Source organism: Ursus arctos, unplaced genomic scaffold (assembly GCF_023065955.2).
Source record: "Ursus arctos isolate Adak ecotype North America unplaced genomic scaffold, UrsArc2.0 scaffold_26, whole genome shotgun sequence".
Lineage (NCBI taxonomy): Eukaryota > Metazoa > Chordata > Mammalia > Carnivora > Ursidae > Ursus > Ursus arctos.
This window is the reverse complement of record NW_026622941.1, coordinates 14,808,868-14,823,423: the sequence shown is the minus strand read 5'-3', so window position 1 is coordinate 14,823,423 and position 14,556 is coordinate 14,808,868. Positions and strand designations below refer to the sequence as shown.

General features: G+C 37.2%; 1 protein-coding gene across 6 annotated transcripts in view; it reads left to right on the top strand.

Moving 5' to 3' along the window:
- The window catches only part of EPS8 (epidermal growth factor receptor pathway substrate 8), a 174,553-nt gene that overhangs the window by 99,142 nt on the left and 60,855 nt on the right, over positions 1-14,556 (top strand). For 5 of the 6 annotated variants that reach the window (XM_048216889.2, XM_026502349.4, XM_057318903.1 and 2 more), the window contains 2 exons: positions 12,202-12,281; positions 14,425-14,501. In XM_048216889.2, the coding sequence (XP_048072846.1) occupies positions 12,223-12,281; positions 14,425-14,501 (136 nt within the window). In that variant the 5' untranslated portion in view covers positions 12,202-12,222. Of the gene's footprint in view, positions 1-8,407; positions 8,433-12,201; positions 12,282-14,424; positions 14,502-14,556 lie in introns of those variants that run through there. The other variant, XM_044385215.3, reaches the window with a different exon arrangement.

Below are 14,556 nucleotides of genomic sequence, written 5' to 3'. Positions count from 1 at the left end.
CATTTGAAGAAATTTGGAGACCAAAACAAGCCTGGAGAAAACAAGGAAATTGACAGCAATAGACACAAAGGGAGAAGAAGACAACTTTAAAATATTATCATCAATATTTTCAGAAAGATCAAAGAATATATTGCAATCTGGAAATAAGTATTATATGAAAAGGGGCATAAAAATATTCTCCTGAAAATTGAAAATTGATAGAAGACTTGAAAAATTTTAAACGATTTTTTGGAGATGAAGTTAAGGAAGCCACCCAGAAAGTAGAACAGAAATACCAGGAAATGACAAACAAACGTGAAAAGGCAATAAAATTCAGAGACTCAGTCTTCAGAATAGAACAGTAGAATTTTTTAGAAAAGCAAATTTTAGAAAATGTGAAGAAACGAAGAAGTAGCTCAAGACAATTTCCTAGAATTTAAGGGCAGTGATTTTCAAATTTGAAAACACCTCTTGAGCTTCTAATGTATCGATTTTTTTAAAAAACAGCTATAGCAGTATATTCTTGAAATTTCAGAACATCAGGGAAAGAAAAATGAAGATTCCCAAACTCCAGAACTGCCCAAAGGAAAAAAAAAAAAAGGTCACTGAGAAACAGAATGGCACCTAACATCTCAGCAGGGACACTGAGGACAGACCAATGGCTTCAAAATTCTGGGGCAAAAATAATTTGCAGTATAGAACTGGAAACCAAGACAAACTACCGGTCATCTGTGAAGGTAGAATAAACACGTTTTTCAGTCATGTGAAGCTTCAGAAATTAGCTTTCTTACACTCTGAAGGGTGTGCCCTTCCAAGATAAAAACAGTAAAAGTAAAGAAGAGGGAGTGATGGGATCCAGGAAACAAGGATCTAAGACAGGAGGAGATGAAAGTCACGAATAGGACAGTATTGATTAGGATACCACAGTGAACACCGTGCGGGAGGCAGTGCGCAGAGATCAGGGAGAGATGCCGGAGGCAGAAAGATAAAAATGAGAGCGGAAGAGATTGTGTTTAAATGCTTTGAAAGGCCATTGCACTTCTGGTGGAGAGGGAAGGGATGAAATTAATGGAAATGGAGGAAAACTAAGGATTGAAGGTAAGATGGTTATTCTAAAAACAGGAGACTGTACAAACAAAGAAATGTAATCTTAATATTGACTGTGAGTAGCAATTACACAGACACGTTAGTAAACACTGCATTTTGGTCTAACAAAATTTGATATAAAAGTAAGCTTGCCCTCTGTGATAGGCAGTCTTTCTGTGACTTTCTACGTCTTATTCTTCGGTGACTCTAAACTGTGGTGGTTTCTAAATGTACCACCCTGTCTCTTGTCTTTGCTATTCTTTTTCTTGGTTGAGTAACCCAGAAAAACTCACACATTACAGCCTGGACGGAGGCTTTTATGAACTGAATGCCCTCCCCTCCTGCCCCAAGCTTAAGGTCCCCACTTTGCATTCTGTCTTTCCACTTGCCACATCGAACTATAAATGATCCTGTTGATGTCTCCCTCCCCTACTGTGCTACACATTTCTAAAGATCCTTATGTTGCCCTCTTCGATTCAACCCTTCTTTGAGGGAGATTTTCTTTTCTAGACCCACTCCTAATCTAACTTCCCCTTAAACTTGATACTACGCTGTCCTCACATTGCCCGTAATGTGCTCTTTTCCTAAATATACTTTTTCTTTCTTTTTTGTTTCCCCCTAAAATTTCCATAGAAGATGGGAAAGTCTTCAAGGAAGATTTTGTTAGGATTTGTTTTCCTAGTGGGAGTACTCACCGACAGTTATTTTTATATTCAGCCACATGTAGATAATTACTGGAATTGATTTTTGTTTTGTTTTGACTGTTTTTTGTTGAATCACTTTCTAACAGCATACTGGGACTACCTCTGTTTTTGAAGATAAGTGAAAAGTAGTGTTTTGAAAGGAGTGCATTTTTATCTTTGTCAACAAAATGTTAAGCAGTGTGGCATAATAGGAGTAAGGATTAGTTAAGAATGATTGGAGAATTTTACCTTATTAGCCCAGTCATGAACTCTCTGTTGGCTTATAAAGTTATAGATGTTAAACTCGATACACCTGCCCCCATATAACCATCCTGCTGCCATTTGGTCCCTAACACCGTATCTTGAGAAAAATAGAACAGACAAATTGAAATAATGAATAATTCTTGGTATGATACCTCTCCGTCCTCTTATCCAAATAATCGGTGTTGAGTAGTATGTCAGACAGAAAGAAATGAGCTTGAGATGAAAAGTAGCATCTTTTTATAGACTCTCTGGGAGGCAGTTTCAGGGTGACGAATGTTATCATACAGTAGCAAGCTTTGTTTAACCTGCATTTAAACAGAATGGCGTCGCTTCAAGTCCTGTGTAGTTTAGAAATTAAGCATTTCTTACTTGTCCTAACCTTGGGGGGATGTATTTATGATTTAGAAAAGTAGGATGAATACAGTATCATAGTTGCTTTAAAGTGACATTTGCCACTTTGTAGATTGTAGCCATTTACGATGAAGCCACGTCGAACAGTTTGTAAAAGCACTGATCCTCTTAGCGGTACTAAAAGTGCAGAGTGAAGCCCGAGCACCCGAGCAGTGTTTTGTTTACTGCTACCTGGCCTTTGCTCTGGGTAATACAGAGAAAGGTAGTCATGTGGCAACAGGGTAGTTAAATATTAAAATGTTATATCTCATCCGTGGGTTAAAACTCTTCTCACTGTACCTGGAAGGTTTTATGATTTACTATTTTTAGAGGCCATTTAATACATCATCATGAAATTTGAATTCAAGAGTTTCGATTTCATCAAAGATGGTTTTTAGAACATGTTTTTCTGTCTACCAAGTTCGGTTGTGTCTGGCCCAGATAGCTCTTTATCGCTTTGCCTTTGTAAAATATGTTGAACTGTACAAATTTAGCTTGTGGCATTACTATGGAAAAAGAATATCTCACAATAAAAATAATCATGTGAGATCCTGAGTTCCTCAGTAGCTTTTGTTTGGCAGTAATCAGTGACACAAAGTTTCACTTTGGAACCTTTCCAAAGGGTTTATAGAATGTCAGTGAATACTAACCCTTAAGGCAATTTTCAAAACAGGGAGATTTGAAGAAAAAAAATTACCAGGGAGTAGGGAAGAGGTGAGGTAGGTGGGATGGTTCTCTTTACTTTTTGTTCCAAAATGTTGTTCCCTGATATGTGTTCAGTTGAGAACTTAACTGACAGAAAAACTTGTGCTTTTATTCTTATTTTGGAAGCAAATGCCCACAGGGAATATTCTCCCTCTTCTGAGAATCTGTACTCAACAACTTTTTGCTTCTGGGAAGATTTGAACTTCTTAGATAATGTTTACTTTTTAAAATTCTGATCATCTTTTGGTGGTGTTAGCCAGGGTTTTGTGTTAAGGGCTATGATCTCTCCCATGCCTCAATTTCTTTCTCTCTCTCACTTAGCACTCTGCTATACCCAGCACACAATGGAAGCCTAACGCAGATCTCATCTGAACCACCTAGAATAGGAGTTTTACAGGGGATGAATAATCAAGAGTTTCTATTTGATGAATCAGATCCCCTCTTATATGTTTTTCCATCTTTTCTGTCAATTAAAAAATAGAATAAACAGGTAAATACTGGAAAATACACAAATCTCCCATACAGACGAATTCCAAATAATTCACGCAGATATTCCCTCCTCTAGGAGGCGGGGCATAACTCTCCACCCCATAAGTATGGGCTGCAAATAGTGACTGCTTCTGAACAGGCCTGTAGAGTGGTGGTGAGGGAGGTCACTTTATAATGGAGAAACATGACGAATGCTACTTTAGTCAGTGAGCAAGGCTAGCATAAACAATGTTGTCATAGCGAATAACATGGACTTTTGTCATGATGTGGTGAGAGTGGCACATATCTTTGTGGTCTTCCTCCCCAAAACCTATAACTCCAGCTTAATCATGAGAAAAACATCAAACAAATTCCAATTGAGGCACATCTTATGGAATATCCAGATACAGTACTCCTCAGAGGGCAATCCAGGTCATTATTGCAGGTTAAATTGTGTCCCCCAAAACGGTATGCTGAAGTCCTACCACTCTAGGCTTCAGAATGTGACCTCTTTTGGATAGGGTCTTTGCCAATGAATCACAACGCGGTCATACTGGATTGGGGTGGACCCCAGTCCACTGACTGGTGTCCTTATGAGAAGAAGGAAATTTGCATATAGCTACACACCCAGGAAGGCCATGTGAAGACAGAGCAGAGATTTGAGTGATGCATCTATAAGCCAAGGAAAGCTAGAGATTATCAGTAACCATCGGAAGTTAGAAGAGACAAGGAAGGATTCCTGCCCTACAGCCTTCAGAGAGAGCTTAGCTCTGCTGACATCTTCACTTTGGACTTGTAGCCTCCACAACTGTGAGAGAACAAGTTTCCGTTGTTTTAAGCCACCCAATTTGTGATACTTTATTATGGAAGCCCTAGAAAACTAATATAGTCCTCAAAAACAAGGGGAGTGTGAGAAATGGTCACAGTGGAGAGGAGCCTAATGAGACATGAGGACTAAATGCAATGTGGTGTTGTGGATAGAATCCTGGAACAGAAAAAAATATTAGGTAAAAAAGTGAAGAAGTCTGAATAAAGTATTGATTTTAGTTAATAATAAAATATTGCTATTGGTTTATTAATTGTCACAAATACATCATGCTAATGCGAGGCGCTAACAGTAAGGAAATTGGGTGCGGGTTATGCAAGGACTTTGTGTTCTATTTTCATAATTTTTCTGTAAATATAAAGTGATTCAAAAATAAAAAAGTTGATTACAAAAAAGTTTTTAAAATCCCAAATTTAGCTGCAGTTTTAATGAGACCTCCACGACATGTGATGGAGTAAATGGCAGTCTGTTTCAGGGTGTGGCAGTGGTGACCAGGCACCTGGGCCTGCCTTTGCTGATTAATTACGTCACAGGGTGATTAAATCAGGAACTTCCACTGATAAAGTATATCCCCCTTTAAACGTCAGTTTATTGCAGCAGTCATTATATAAGGCTAACTGTAAGTCTATTGTGAATTGTGGAAATAATACAATCAGAATGATAAACACTTTGATAAAAGGTTTTTTTCAAGCCTGTGTAGGCAAGGTATATGTAAAAAAGGAAAACTCAAACATAAATAAATATGTGGAGATTCAGTTAAAATTCCTCATGTCACTTATGAGATTTAATGGACACTTTGCTGAGTAATAGTTCAAAATGCAGTCCTACCACCATTTCTTCCAAAACCCAACCCCGGGATATGCTTCAGTGGGATGGGGTCCTGGTAATAAAGAAGGTTTAAGACAGTTTCCTCTCTCTGAATTTTGTTCCCTTTCCTACCATATTTTTATTTTTGTTGGAGGATTCCAGCAAAATTGGAGACTTATTTCTCCCTTCCCTTAATGTGTATTTAATTATAATGGAAGAAATACAGATGATCCAGGTGAATTTATGGGTATCACATGCTATTTATATGTGAATGAAGCACTAGAAGACCCACTTTTATTGCACTTTACCCATAAGGAACATGGGAGTTAGGGGCACTGACCCCCTCATAGTAGAAAATTATCACAGAACTTTTGACTTGTATTATATGTATTATATACTCTATTCAGTACAATCAAGTGAACTAGAAAAAAGAAAATGTTATTAAGAAAACATTTTTCTTAATTTTTCTCATAAGAGAAAATCCATTTACAGTACTGTACTGGAGTAATTGAAATAAATCTGCATCTGAGTGAAACTGTGAGTTTCAAATTCTGGCTTCTTGTGTTACCACTTAGGCAGATGTCTTAACTTATTTGAGACTGTCATCTCACCTACAAAATGAAGCTAATAACTACCTGAAAAAGTTGTTCTAAGGATGTAGTAAGATGAAGTTTCTAAAACGTCGTATGAAGTGGGGGCTCATGGAATGTCATTTTCTTTCCCCCTTTTTGTTCATTGCTTATGATTATATCTGATAAAGAAACATTACGTAATTCTTTTTTTTAAATGATTCTATTTATTTGGGAGAGAGAGTGAGCAAGCGTGAGAGAGAGAGAGAGCGCGAGCACAAGGTGGGGGGGCTGTGAGGCGGAGGGAGAGGGAAAAGCAGACTCCCTGCTGAGGGCGGAGCCCGATGCGGGAATTGATCCTGGGACCCTGGGATCATGACCTGAGCCGAAGGCAGATGCTTAACCAACTAAACCACCAGGCGCCCAGATAGTGTGTTACTCTTTTGTCATTCATGGAAACTAGATGATTTTTAAAAGTTTCAAAATCACATGCAAATAGCATGTAGTCTCTTGAGCTCAATTTCTTCATCTATAAAATGAGAACAGAAGATAGTACTTCATCAAAAATTAATGTGAGTATTAAATAGGGTAAGGGATAGAAAACATTTAGCACAACACTTGGTACAGGGTAAACTGTCAATAAATAACAGTAGTTCTTTTAAAAATAGCGTATTTTCCCAGATCAGAAAAGTATTGACAGTGTTTTTGAACTGAGATATTAGTCGTTTCCCATGTATAATATCAAGCAGTATATGTGAGCTGATGATGCCATCACAGCAACCAGAATTAGAGGGAAATACTCAAATAGCAGTAATAGGATCTAAATGGCTCTTCTCTGTATTAGATTTCTTATGAAATCTATCACGATGTTGAACATACAATTAGTACTAAAGTGCTTTTTAGTTGCTTATTAAACTTCTACAACAGGTATTTTTCTTCAGCTAGTTGTTAAGCCAACAACATCCTGGATTGAATATAGACTTGCTTCCAAATCGTCCTAACTTGTAAACAGCCTAAGAATTTTCTCAGCATTATTAAAAAAAGAGAGATAAAAACAATTATTTTAAGTGATTACAATGTGTTGATTTAAAGGTACAGAATTACTCTTGATCGATACTGAGAAAATACTTACAGATGGCTTAGAAATTATTGTGATACCTGCCCAGATGTTGGCCACTATCGTCATCATCATCATCATCATTTCTTTTTTTTTTTTTTTTAAGATTTTATTTATTTATTTGACAGAGATAGAGACAGCCAGAGAGAGAGGGAGCACAAGCAGGGGGAGTGGGAGAGGAAGAAGCAGGCTCCTAGCGGAGGAGCCTGATGTGGGGCTCGATCCCATAACGCCGGGATCACGCCCTGAGCCGAAGGCAGACGCTTAACCGCTGTGCCACCCAGGCACCCCCATCATCATCATTTCTATTATTGTAACAGTTTAATGTGCTTATTAGTTTCCCAAGTTCATTCACACACAAATTCTTTATTACTAAATATTAGACCAAGTGACAAAGAAATAGAGAGTACTATCCTGACGGTAGTGGTAACATGTATGAAAAGTGGTTGCTGTAGAAGACATGGCGGAGACAGATCACGTGATACTTCAGAAGGGTTAAAATAAATTCTTGGTGTTTTTATGCTTTAAGCACAGTCCCTTGTAAACGATGTTACAAAGTACTGCTAAAAATAAAATTTCAGTGATTTTTTAGTTAAAACCCTAAATAATGATGACAATACCCATTTCCCACCCCACCCCCTGCCATTGGTTATAATTTAGACCAAGAGATATGAATTTAGTTGAATTACAGTCAAAGTCGAGATACTTCAAGATACGCTGTCACACCTAAACAAGCAAACAAAAACTTAAACAAAAAAAGTCTGACATTTCCTAAGAGAACAAGTTAGTTCAAGGGCAGCTCAGTATGCAGGGAGCTCCTCATTTTTTGGTGGCCAGATTGGGTGGGTGGTATTCTAACACTGAGTGATGACTACCTACTCATTCATCAATTCGGAAATTGCTATGATATGCCAGCGAGAGTAAAGAAAAGGAAAGGGAATCTCAATATTTATTTATTTATATTTGGGATCTTAACACTTTCTCATATGAACTTAGCTTTCTGGTTTTGCCTTATTATAGAGATAGCCTCATTTATTTCTGCTTATAGTGATTTTCATACGTTCTGTTTACACTGAGGATTTCAGTGTTCACCATTTTTGGTGTGCTTAACTTAGATCTTAAATTGACCATTTTACTCTTTCTGTTGGTTGAAGAATGTTACTTTCTGTGGAAAATAAGAAAAATATAATAACTGTGACTTACAACAAGTGTTTTTATAGGGAAAGTGAAGCTATAATTTCAAATCTGTGGAAGCTATTAGGACAGTTTTAGTGTATACCGTTAGCAGGACCAAGTGGTTAATTTAGTAGAGTTAACTAATTTGTGACCCTGTGAAGTGATAAAGAAAATGTTTGTCTCCTTAGTTTTAAGTTGTTTTGCTTAACAGTTAATAAAAATGAAAACACCTATTTTTTTTTTTTTTAGTAAGACTTAAAGGTTCCTCTAAACTATATATATGGTCTACATAGCTACAATTTGGATGTGTCTTTTAAAAGCCTGAAGGAAAACCAAGCACTTGTAATTGCTTCCTTTGCAAGGTGTGCACTCTAATTGCTATATTTAAATATTTGAAAATTCCATATTGCTACATGAGCATCTGTGACAAGTGACACTGTGATTGCCAAATAGGAAAAGTTTCTATATTTAAAATTCAGTTTAGCAAATTGACATTTTCTCTTCCCTTTTCTCATATTCTCTTATTCTGACAGATCACAGTTTTAAAACAAAACACAAACCACACATTTATTCGACTGTCATGAAGAATTAAACACGAAAAGGGTGAGATGCGGTGGCTATCACTTTTCATTAAAACCAGCCGCTGTGGTTTAAAAATGCAAACCAGGTTAAAATCAGTACAAACCCTGGGGGTTTAATTTATATACTGAACGAACCAGCTTGTTTTGAAAGAATACTTAAAAAAAAAAAAAAAAACTTCAGAAGAAACTCACACATCCATCATTTGATTTTTCACTAGCCCTGTGAATTAGAAAAACCCAAGAATTATCTCTATTTTACTGACGAGAAAATTGAGACAGAGGCTTAATTGACTTGTGTAGCTAGTTAGTGCCAGAAATAGAGTTACAGGCTTCTATGAATGTCTGTGTCTACCCATGGGCTCTAGATCCAGAATGTTATTCCTAGCCTCTGTCCTGGCCCAAATTCTAGAATCTAACAGTGATGTGCTCCGTTTGGATCCTATAGGCATATGAGAACCAACTGCGAGATATTTAGGAATTTTGTAAGCTGCTGTAAAAGTATTGATTGCTTGAGATGAGCCGTAGTGGAAATATTTATACCATGGAATTCAGTAAGCACTACAAATCAAGATTTAATTTTTCCCCAGAGAACTGGTGTACCTGTATACTACTGATTATATCCAAGTACAAATTGAAGGAGAACAAACAAAAACAACAATAAAAACCAAATACGACAATGTAATATGAGTGTAATATAATTTTGTAAATGTAGTAATTTTGTAAATTAATGTAATGTAAATGTAATTTTGTAAATCAAGGGGAGAGGTCAATATTTCTTTGTTCCTTAATTTAGAAATTTGCTTCTAAGCTGTGAATAAATATGGGCAGGACTATTGGGAAAGCTTGAATTAAACTTGAGTGTTTTGAAGACCTTTATAAATCCTTAACTATTCTTTAAGAACTAGGTCAAGTCTCACCCCTTCCAAAAATTATGGCAGTCAGCCTGACTTTTCCCTTTAAGTCTCCAGTAGATTTAAAATAAAGCCACATATACCGGGACTTATTTACTGTGTGTTCCATATAAATTAATTTTGTATGGTTAAGAATGCAATAAAATTTTTCAAAAGTGGGACATGGGCTTCCTTCCTTTTTTTCTTTCTTTGAATACGTATGTAATTAACACCTATTCTATGCCTGGTACTATTCTTAACTGCTTTAGAAACAGCATTAAACAAAAGTCTCTGCCCTTATGGAACTTCTAGTCTAGTGAAGAGTCAGGAATTTAAACAAATGAAAAATTATAGCTGTGATAATACTTTGAAAAATTGTTTATAGGCTGAGAATGCCCGTAGTGGGCTTTTACCTATTCAGGGAGGTCAGTTAAAGCTTCCCTGGGGACTTTGTGATTGAAATGAGACCTGAAGAATGAGAAAGAAATTAACTTGAAGTTACTGGTCTTGAATATAATTTCTTTCTGTGGGTTTTCTACAGCCTCCTAATCTGGATGGAGTTCCCTTTCAAAATGGACCCCCATCACCCTTTGTAATAAAAGCAACAATTTTTAATTTCATATTTATTCACTAAGTAACTGTTTTTCCAACTAGACTGTTGGCCCAAAGGTGGGACTGTGTTTTGTTCACCTTGGAAGTATCAGTCATATTACCTGACACAGAATAGTCACTCAGTAGTTGTTAATTCTACTGCTCCCTCTGCCCTTGTCTTACAATAATTCTGGGATGTGCCCTCCCTACCTCTCTGTCATTGAGAAGACATAGCAATATAATGTATACAAAAGTCAGAAAAGTAAGATAAGGTCCAGAATTGTTTAGTGTCACAACTAAACACAAGAAGGCGCAAGTATCCAGGAGTAAGGAGAAATAAATCAGGTGCGGGGATGCCTGGGTGGCTCAGTCAGTTACGCGTCTGCCTTCCGCTCAGGTCATGATCTCAGGGTCCTGGAATCAAGTCTCCCTGCTCAGTGGGGACCCTGCTTCTCCCTCTCCCTCTGCCTGCTGCTCCCCCTGCTTGTGCTAGATCATGCTCTCTCTCTCTCTCTCTCTCTCTTTCTCTCTGTCAAATAAATAAATAAAATCTTAAAGAAAAAAAAGAAATAAATCGGTGTAAGTATTGTCTCGGAGAACAAGGAAAGACAAAGCCATCGGATTTAGCAAGAGGAAGTTTTACTCATTAATCTTGTTTGAAGAAATTTTTTCAATTTGTGAAACGTATTAAAAATGTTTTCTGAAGTTAACTATCTGGTGTTAACTCTTAAAATTGCTTTCTCATGAAAAGTAAAAGGAGTGTGTAAATGGATACCTTCTTGGAAAAAAGGTGTATCCAAGTATGTGTGTATAGGGTGTTGTCAAATGTGCTTCGAAGGGAGAAAGAAAGAAGAAAAGTAGATGCAAGAAAAAGACTGGAGGGAATTTACAGGATTGTTCAATGATAGGGCTCTGGGTGCTATTTTTCCCTTGTGCTTTTCTATATTTTGCACTTTCCTGTTCTCAAGGGTTTTTGTTGTTGTTGTTTGTTTGTTTGTTTTCCAAAGTATTTGTTAGTTGTTTATTTATCAAGACAAACTATTCCATAACCCAGTATTTGTGTTTCATAGTTCAGGAACACAGGTCAGTGACAAACTTCAATGGAACTCAACCCAAAGAAATTCTTTTTTTTTTTTTTTTTTAAAGATTTTATTTATTTTTTTGACAGAGAGAGAGACAGCCAGAGAGAGAGGGGAGAGAGGGAACACAAACAGGGGGAGTGGGAGAGGAAGAAGCAGGCTCCCAGCAGAGCAAGGAGCCCGATGCGGGGCTCGATCCCAGGACACTGGGATCACGCCCTGAGCTGAAGGCTTAACTGACTGAGCCACCTAGGTGCCCCATCCCAAAGAAATTCTTTATAATCCAAAATCACTTTGCACTCTGAAAGATACCAGCCTTCTTCATCTCCTTAAAATCTTTCATGGAATCATGATTTCTGTAGAAATCTGCATACGCCTTCTTTCTTGGTTCGGCCACAGCAAACTTATAGAAAGCTGCAACCCCCAGGGATACAGTGAATGCTCCAACAATATGAAATTGCAAACGCTTGGCCAGAAGGCCTTACATCTGAGGTTTCGTCAAAGCACTGGAAGTCATGGTAGTTATTCTCCTTGATAGGTAAAACTCAACACCAACCTCAAACCTAACGTCCTTCCTAACTAATACAGAAATGGACCTGTTCTCAAGTTTTTAAATTTAATGAGCCTATATTACTTTCATAATGAAACAGTAAACAACGTAACATTCCATAAAACGAGACTTAAGAGTCTGAGCAGAGTATACAGTTATGCCTCTACTCTAGAGGTAGAGGACTCAGAACTATATTTTAGATTTTTCTTTTACTTGCCTAAATTTGCTCACCGTTCTAGTACATTAATGTTAAAGGCCAGTTGAATCTTTGTCTATATGTCCACCTGCACTTCTGGTGCCACAGCTCTTTAAGGGTGGAGACCTTTATCTTTGTATTTCTGTCATCCTGGCAGTGACATGTATTTGTTGAGTGAATAACTTGAAACTGAAATGCCTGGACCTTTTTATTACGTTTAATCTATGTACTTTTCTTTTTTCAGAACCCAGGAGTGAAAACTACAATGAATGGTCATATTTCTAATCATCCCAGTGGTTTTGGAATGTATCCAGCTCAAATGAAGTAAGTTGGAAGGTTTATTTTTAATTTGTTGGGGTTCTTTCTGGTTTTTTTTTTTTTTTTTTAATGATTTATTTATTTATTTTAGAGAGACAGAGAGTGCATGAGCAAGGGGAGGGGCAGAGGACGAGGGAGAGGACCTTAAGCAGACTCTGCTCTGAGTGCAGAGTTCAACGTGGGGATTCCATCCCACGACCCTGAGATCATGACCTAAGCCGAAGTCAAGGGTCGGAAGCCCAACCGACTGAGCCACCCACGCGCCCCTGTTGGGGTTCTTTTTGGATTTGATTTGGTGGTTTTGTTTTACATTTTTATTAAAAAGATTAACTCCCTTTCTTTATGTAGTTTATTCCTCATTAATATATAATTTCTTTCTAATTCTAAGCGATGATAATATTTAAAAGTTCACTGTGTCTGGAAAGAAAAAGATGGTTCGTTAATACCCACCTCCAGGACAGTGACCTAATAGACGTTTGTTCTGGTATTTTGTGTATTATTGTTTTCCATAGTTGAATATATACTTTACTTCAGAGATTTCAGGTTCTCTGGAGCATTCTATCATTTTTATTTATAAAGTACTGGCATGTGAGGCGAGTTAAATGTCTTCTCGTCCAGTCTGTCGAGATACTTATCACTGTGTAAAACAAATAAAAAGATCAGGCAGGCAAACAAAACAATCCCTGTGGTTCCAGGTATAACTTGAAATCACATCCCTGACGTAAGTTGCCGTTCCCTTATACATTGTGGTTAGTATTATAGTTGTTTTATACTGACCATTGTGGTATAGAGTTCACTCAACATTTTTCAGAATTCATAGGTTATTCACATTGTAAAGAGTTATGCATCATCTTTTCTCTGTACAAAGATCATTGCAAATCTCTTTAGTACTGGTCAGTAAGAGACACCCAGGGAGTGTCGTCTGGTCCTGTCTTTATCTTGTCCATCAGTTATTCACGCCAGAAAGTTTGGCTACGCCCTCAATCTTCCTCCCTTTTCTTACAATAACTATCCATTTAACCACGAGTTGATAACATTTTCTTCTATTAAGGAACTCTTGTTTCTGTCTCTTCTTTCTATTCTAGCTCTACTTGGGGCCTTTTTTCTACCATAATTTTTGGGGTACCCTCTACCTGGTTACCTTGCCATTCGTTCTTGGATTATTTTCTTTAAAAATGTTTTTGATCATGTCACATCCCTGTATAAAAATATTTGCTGCATCTGGAGAATAAAAATTTAATTCTTGAGCCCTCTATTTGCCTTCCCTATGTCTGAAGCCATTCCTGGCTTCTAGACATACGCCATTAGATGCACTGTTCCCTTGGACACCATGCTAGTCACTGAGCCAGGTCCACACGCCTTTTCCTCACTTAATTCTCCACCTGTGTGTAGTGCTTCTTTCCGATCTTTTATATTCTGTGGAAATGCCAACTTGGTGGTGAAATCTTTTTACACATCCTGATAAAAATTGAATCCTTCTTTGATCTTACTCGTAGTATCTATTAGTTTTATCCAGATATCACATTCTATTGTAACAATTCAACTTACTTGTTTTATTAACGGAACCATGTCCTGTGCCATAATCCTTATTCTAATAGATTTTGGGGTTTAATAAATGTTTACTGAACAAGTTTTAAAAATTCAAGTGATACGTTTACTCCACCTCCCATATTACTGACGGGAGGCTAGAACTAGGGTAAAGCTGGTCAAATTTAATGATAAAGTGTTATTTTACATTTTAAGTTTTTGTGAGAATAATGTCCATTCCATTATAGGTTAAGTCATTGAGTACTTTTTCTGACTGGATCACTGCTCACAACTCAATTTAGTATGACAAACTTAAACTCTTCTAAGATAGTTTCAGCCTTTCTGACTTCTGGCGAAGGTTCTGACTTGGAGTTTGAGAGGAGGCTGTGATTTGCACCTACCTCGGTCCACACTGGGGTAGTGTGGTTTATATTCTACTTCTTGACCAGAGCAGGATCTGGCTCATTTTGACAAACCTAGTTAGCATTAACTCAGTATGTTTTTTTAAAAACACACAGTGGTGGTGGTACATTGGAATTTTTATTTGTAGTTTTGAATTTTTATTGCTTACTTTGGACTTTAACCCAGCGCAATGACCTTTTTTTTTTTTTTTTTATTACAGTGGCTATGGATCATCACCTACCTTTTCCCAAATGGACAGAGAACACAGTTCAAAAACAAGTGCAAAGGCCCTCTACGGTATGTGCGTTTACTTGATGAGGTGTAATTCTGCTTCGAACCACATTTTACAAAT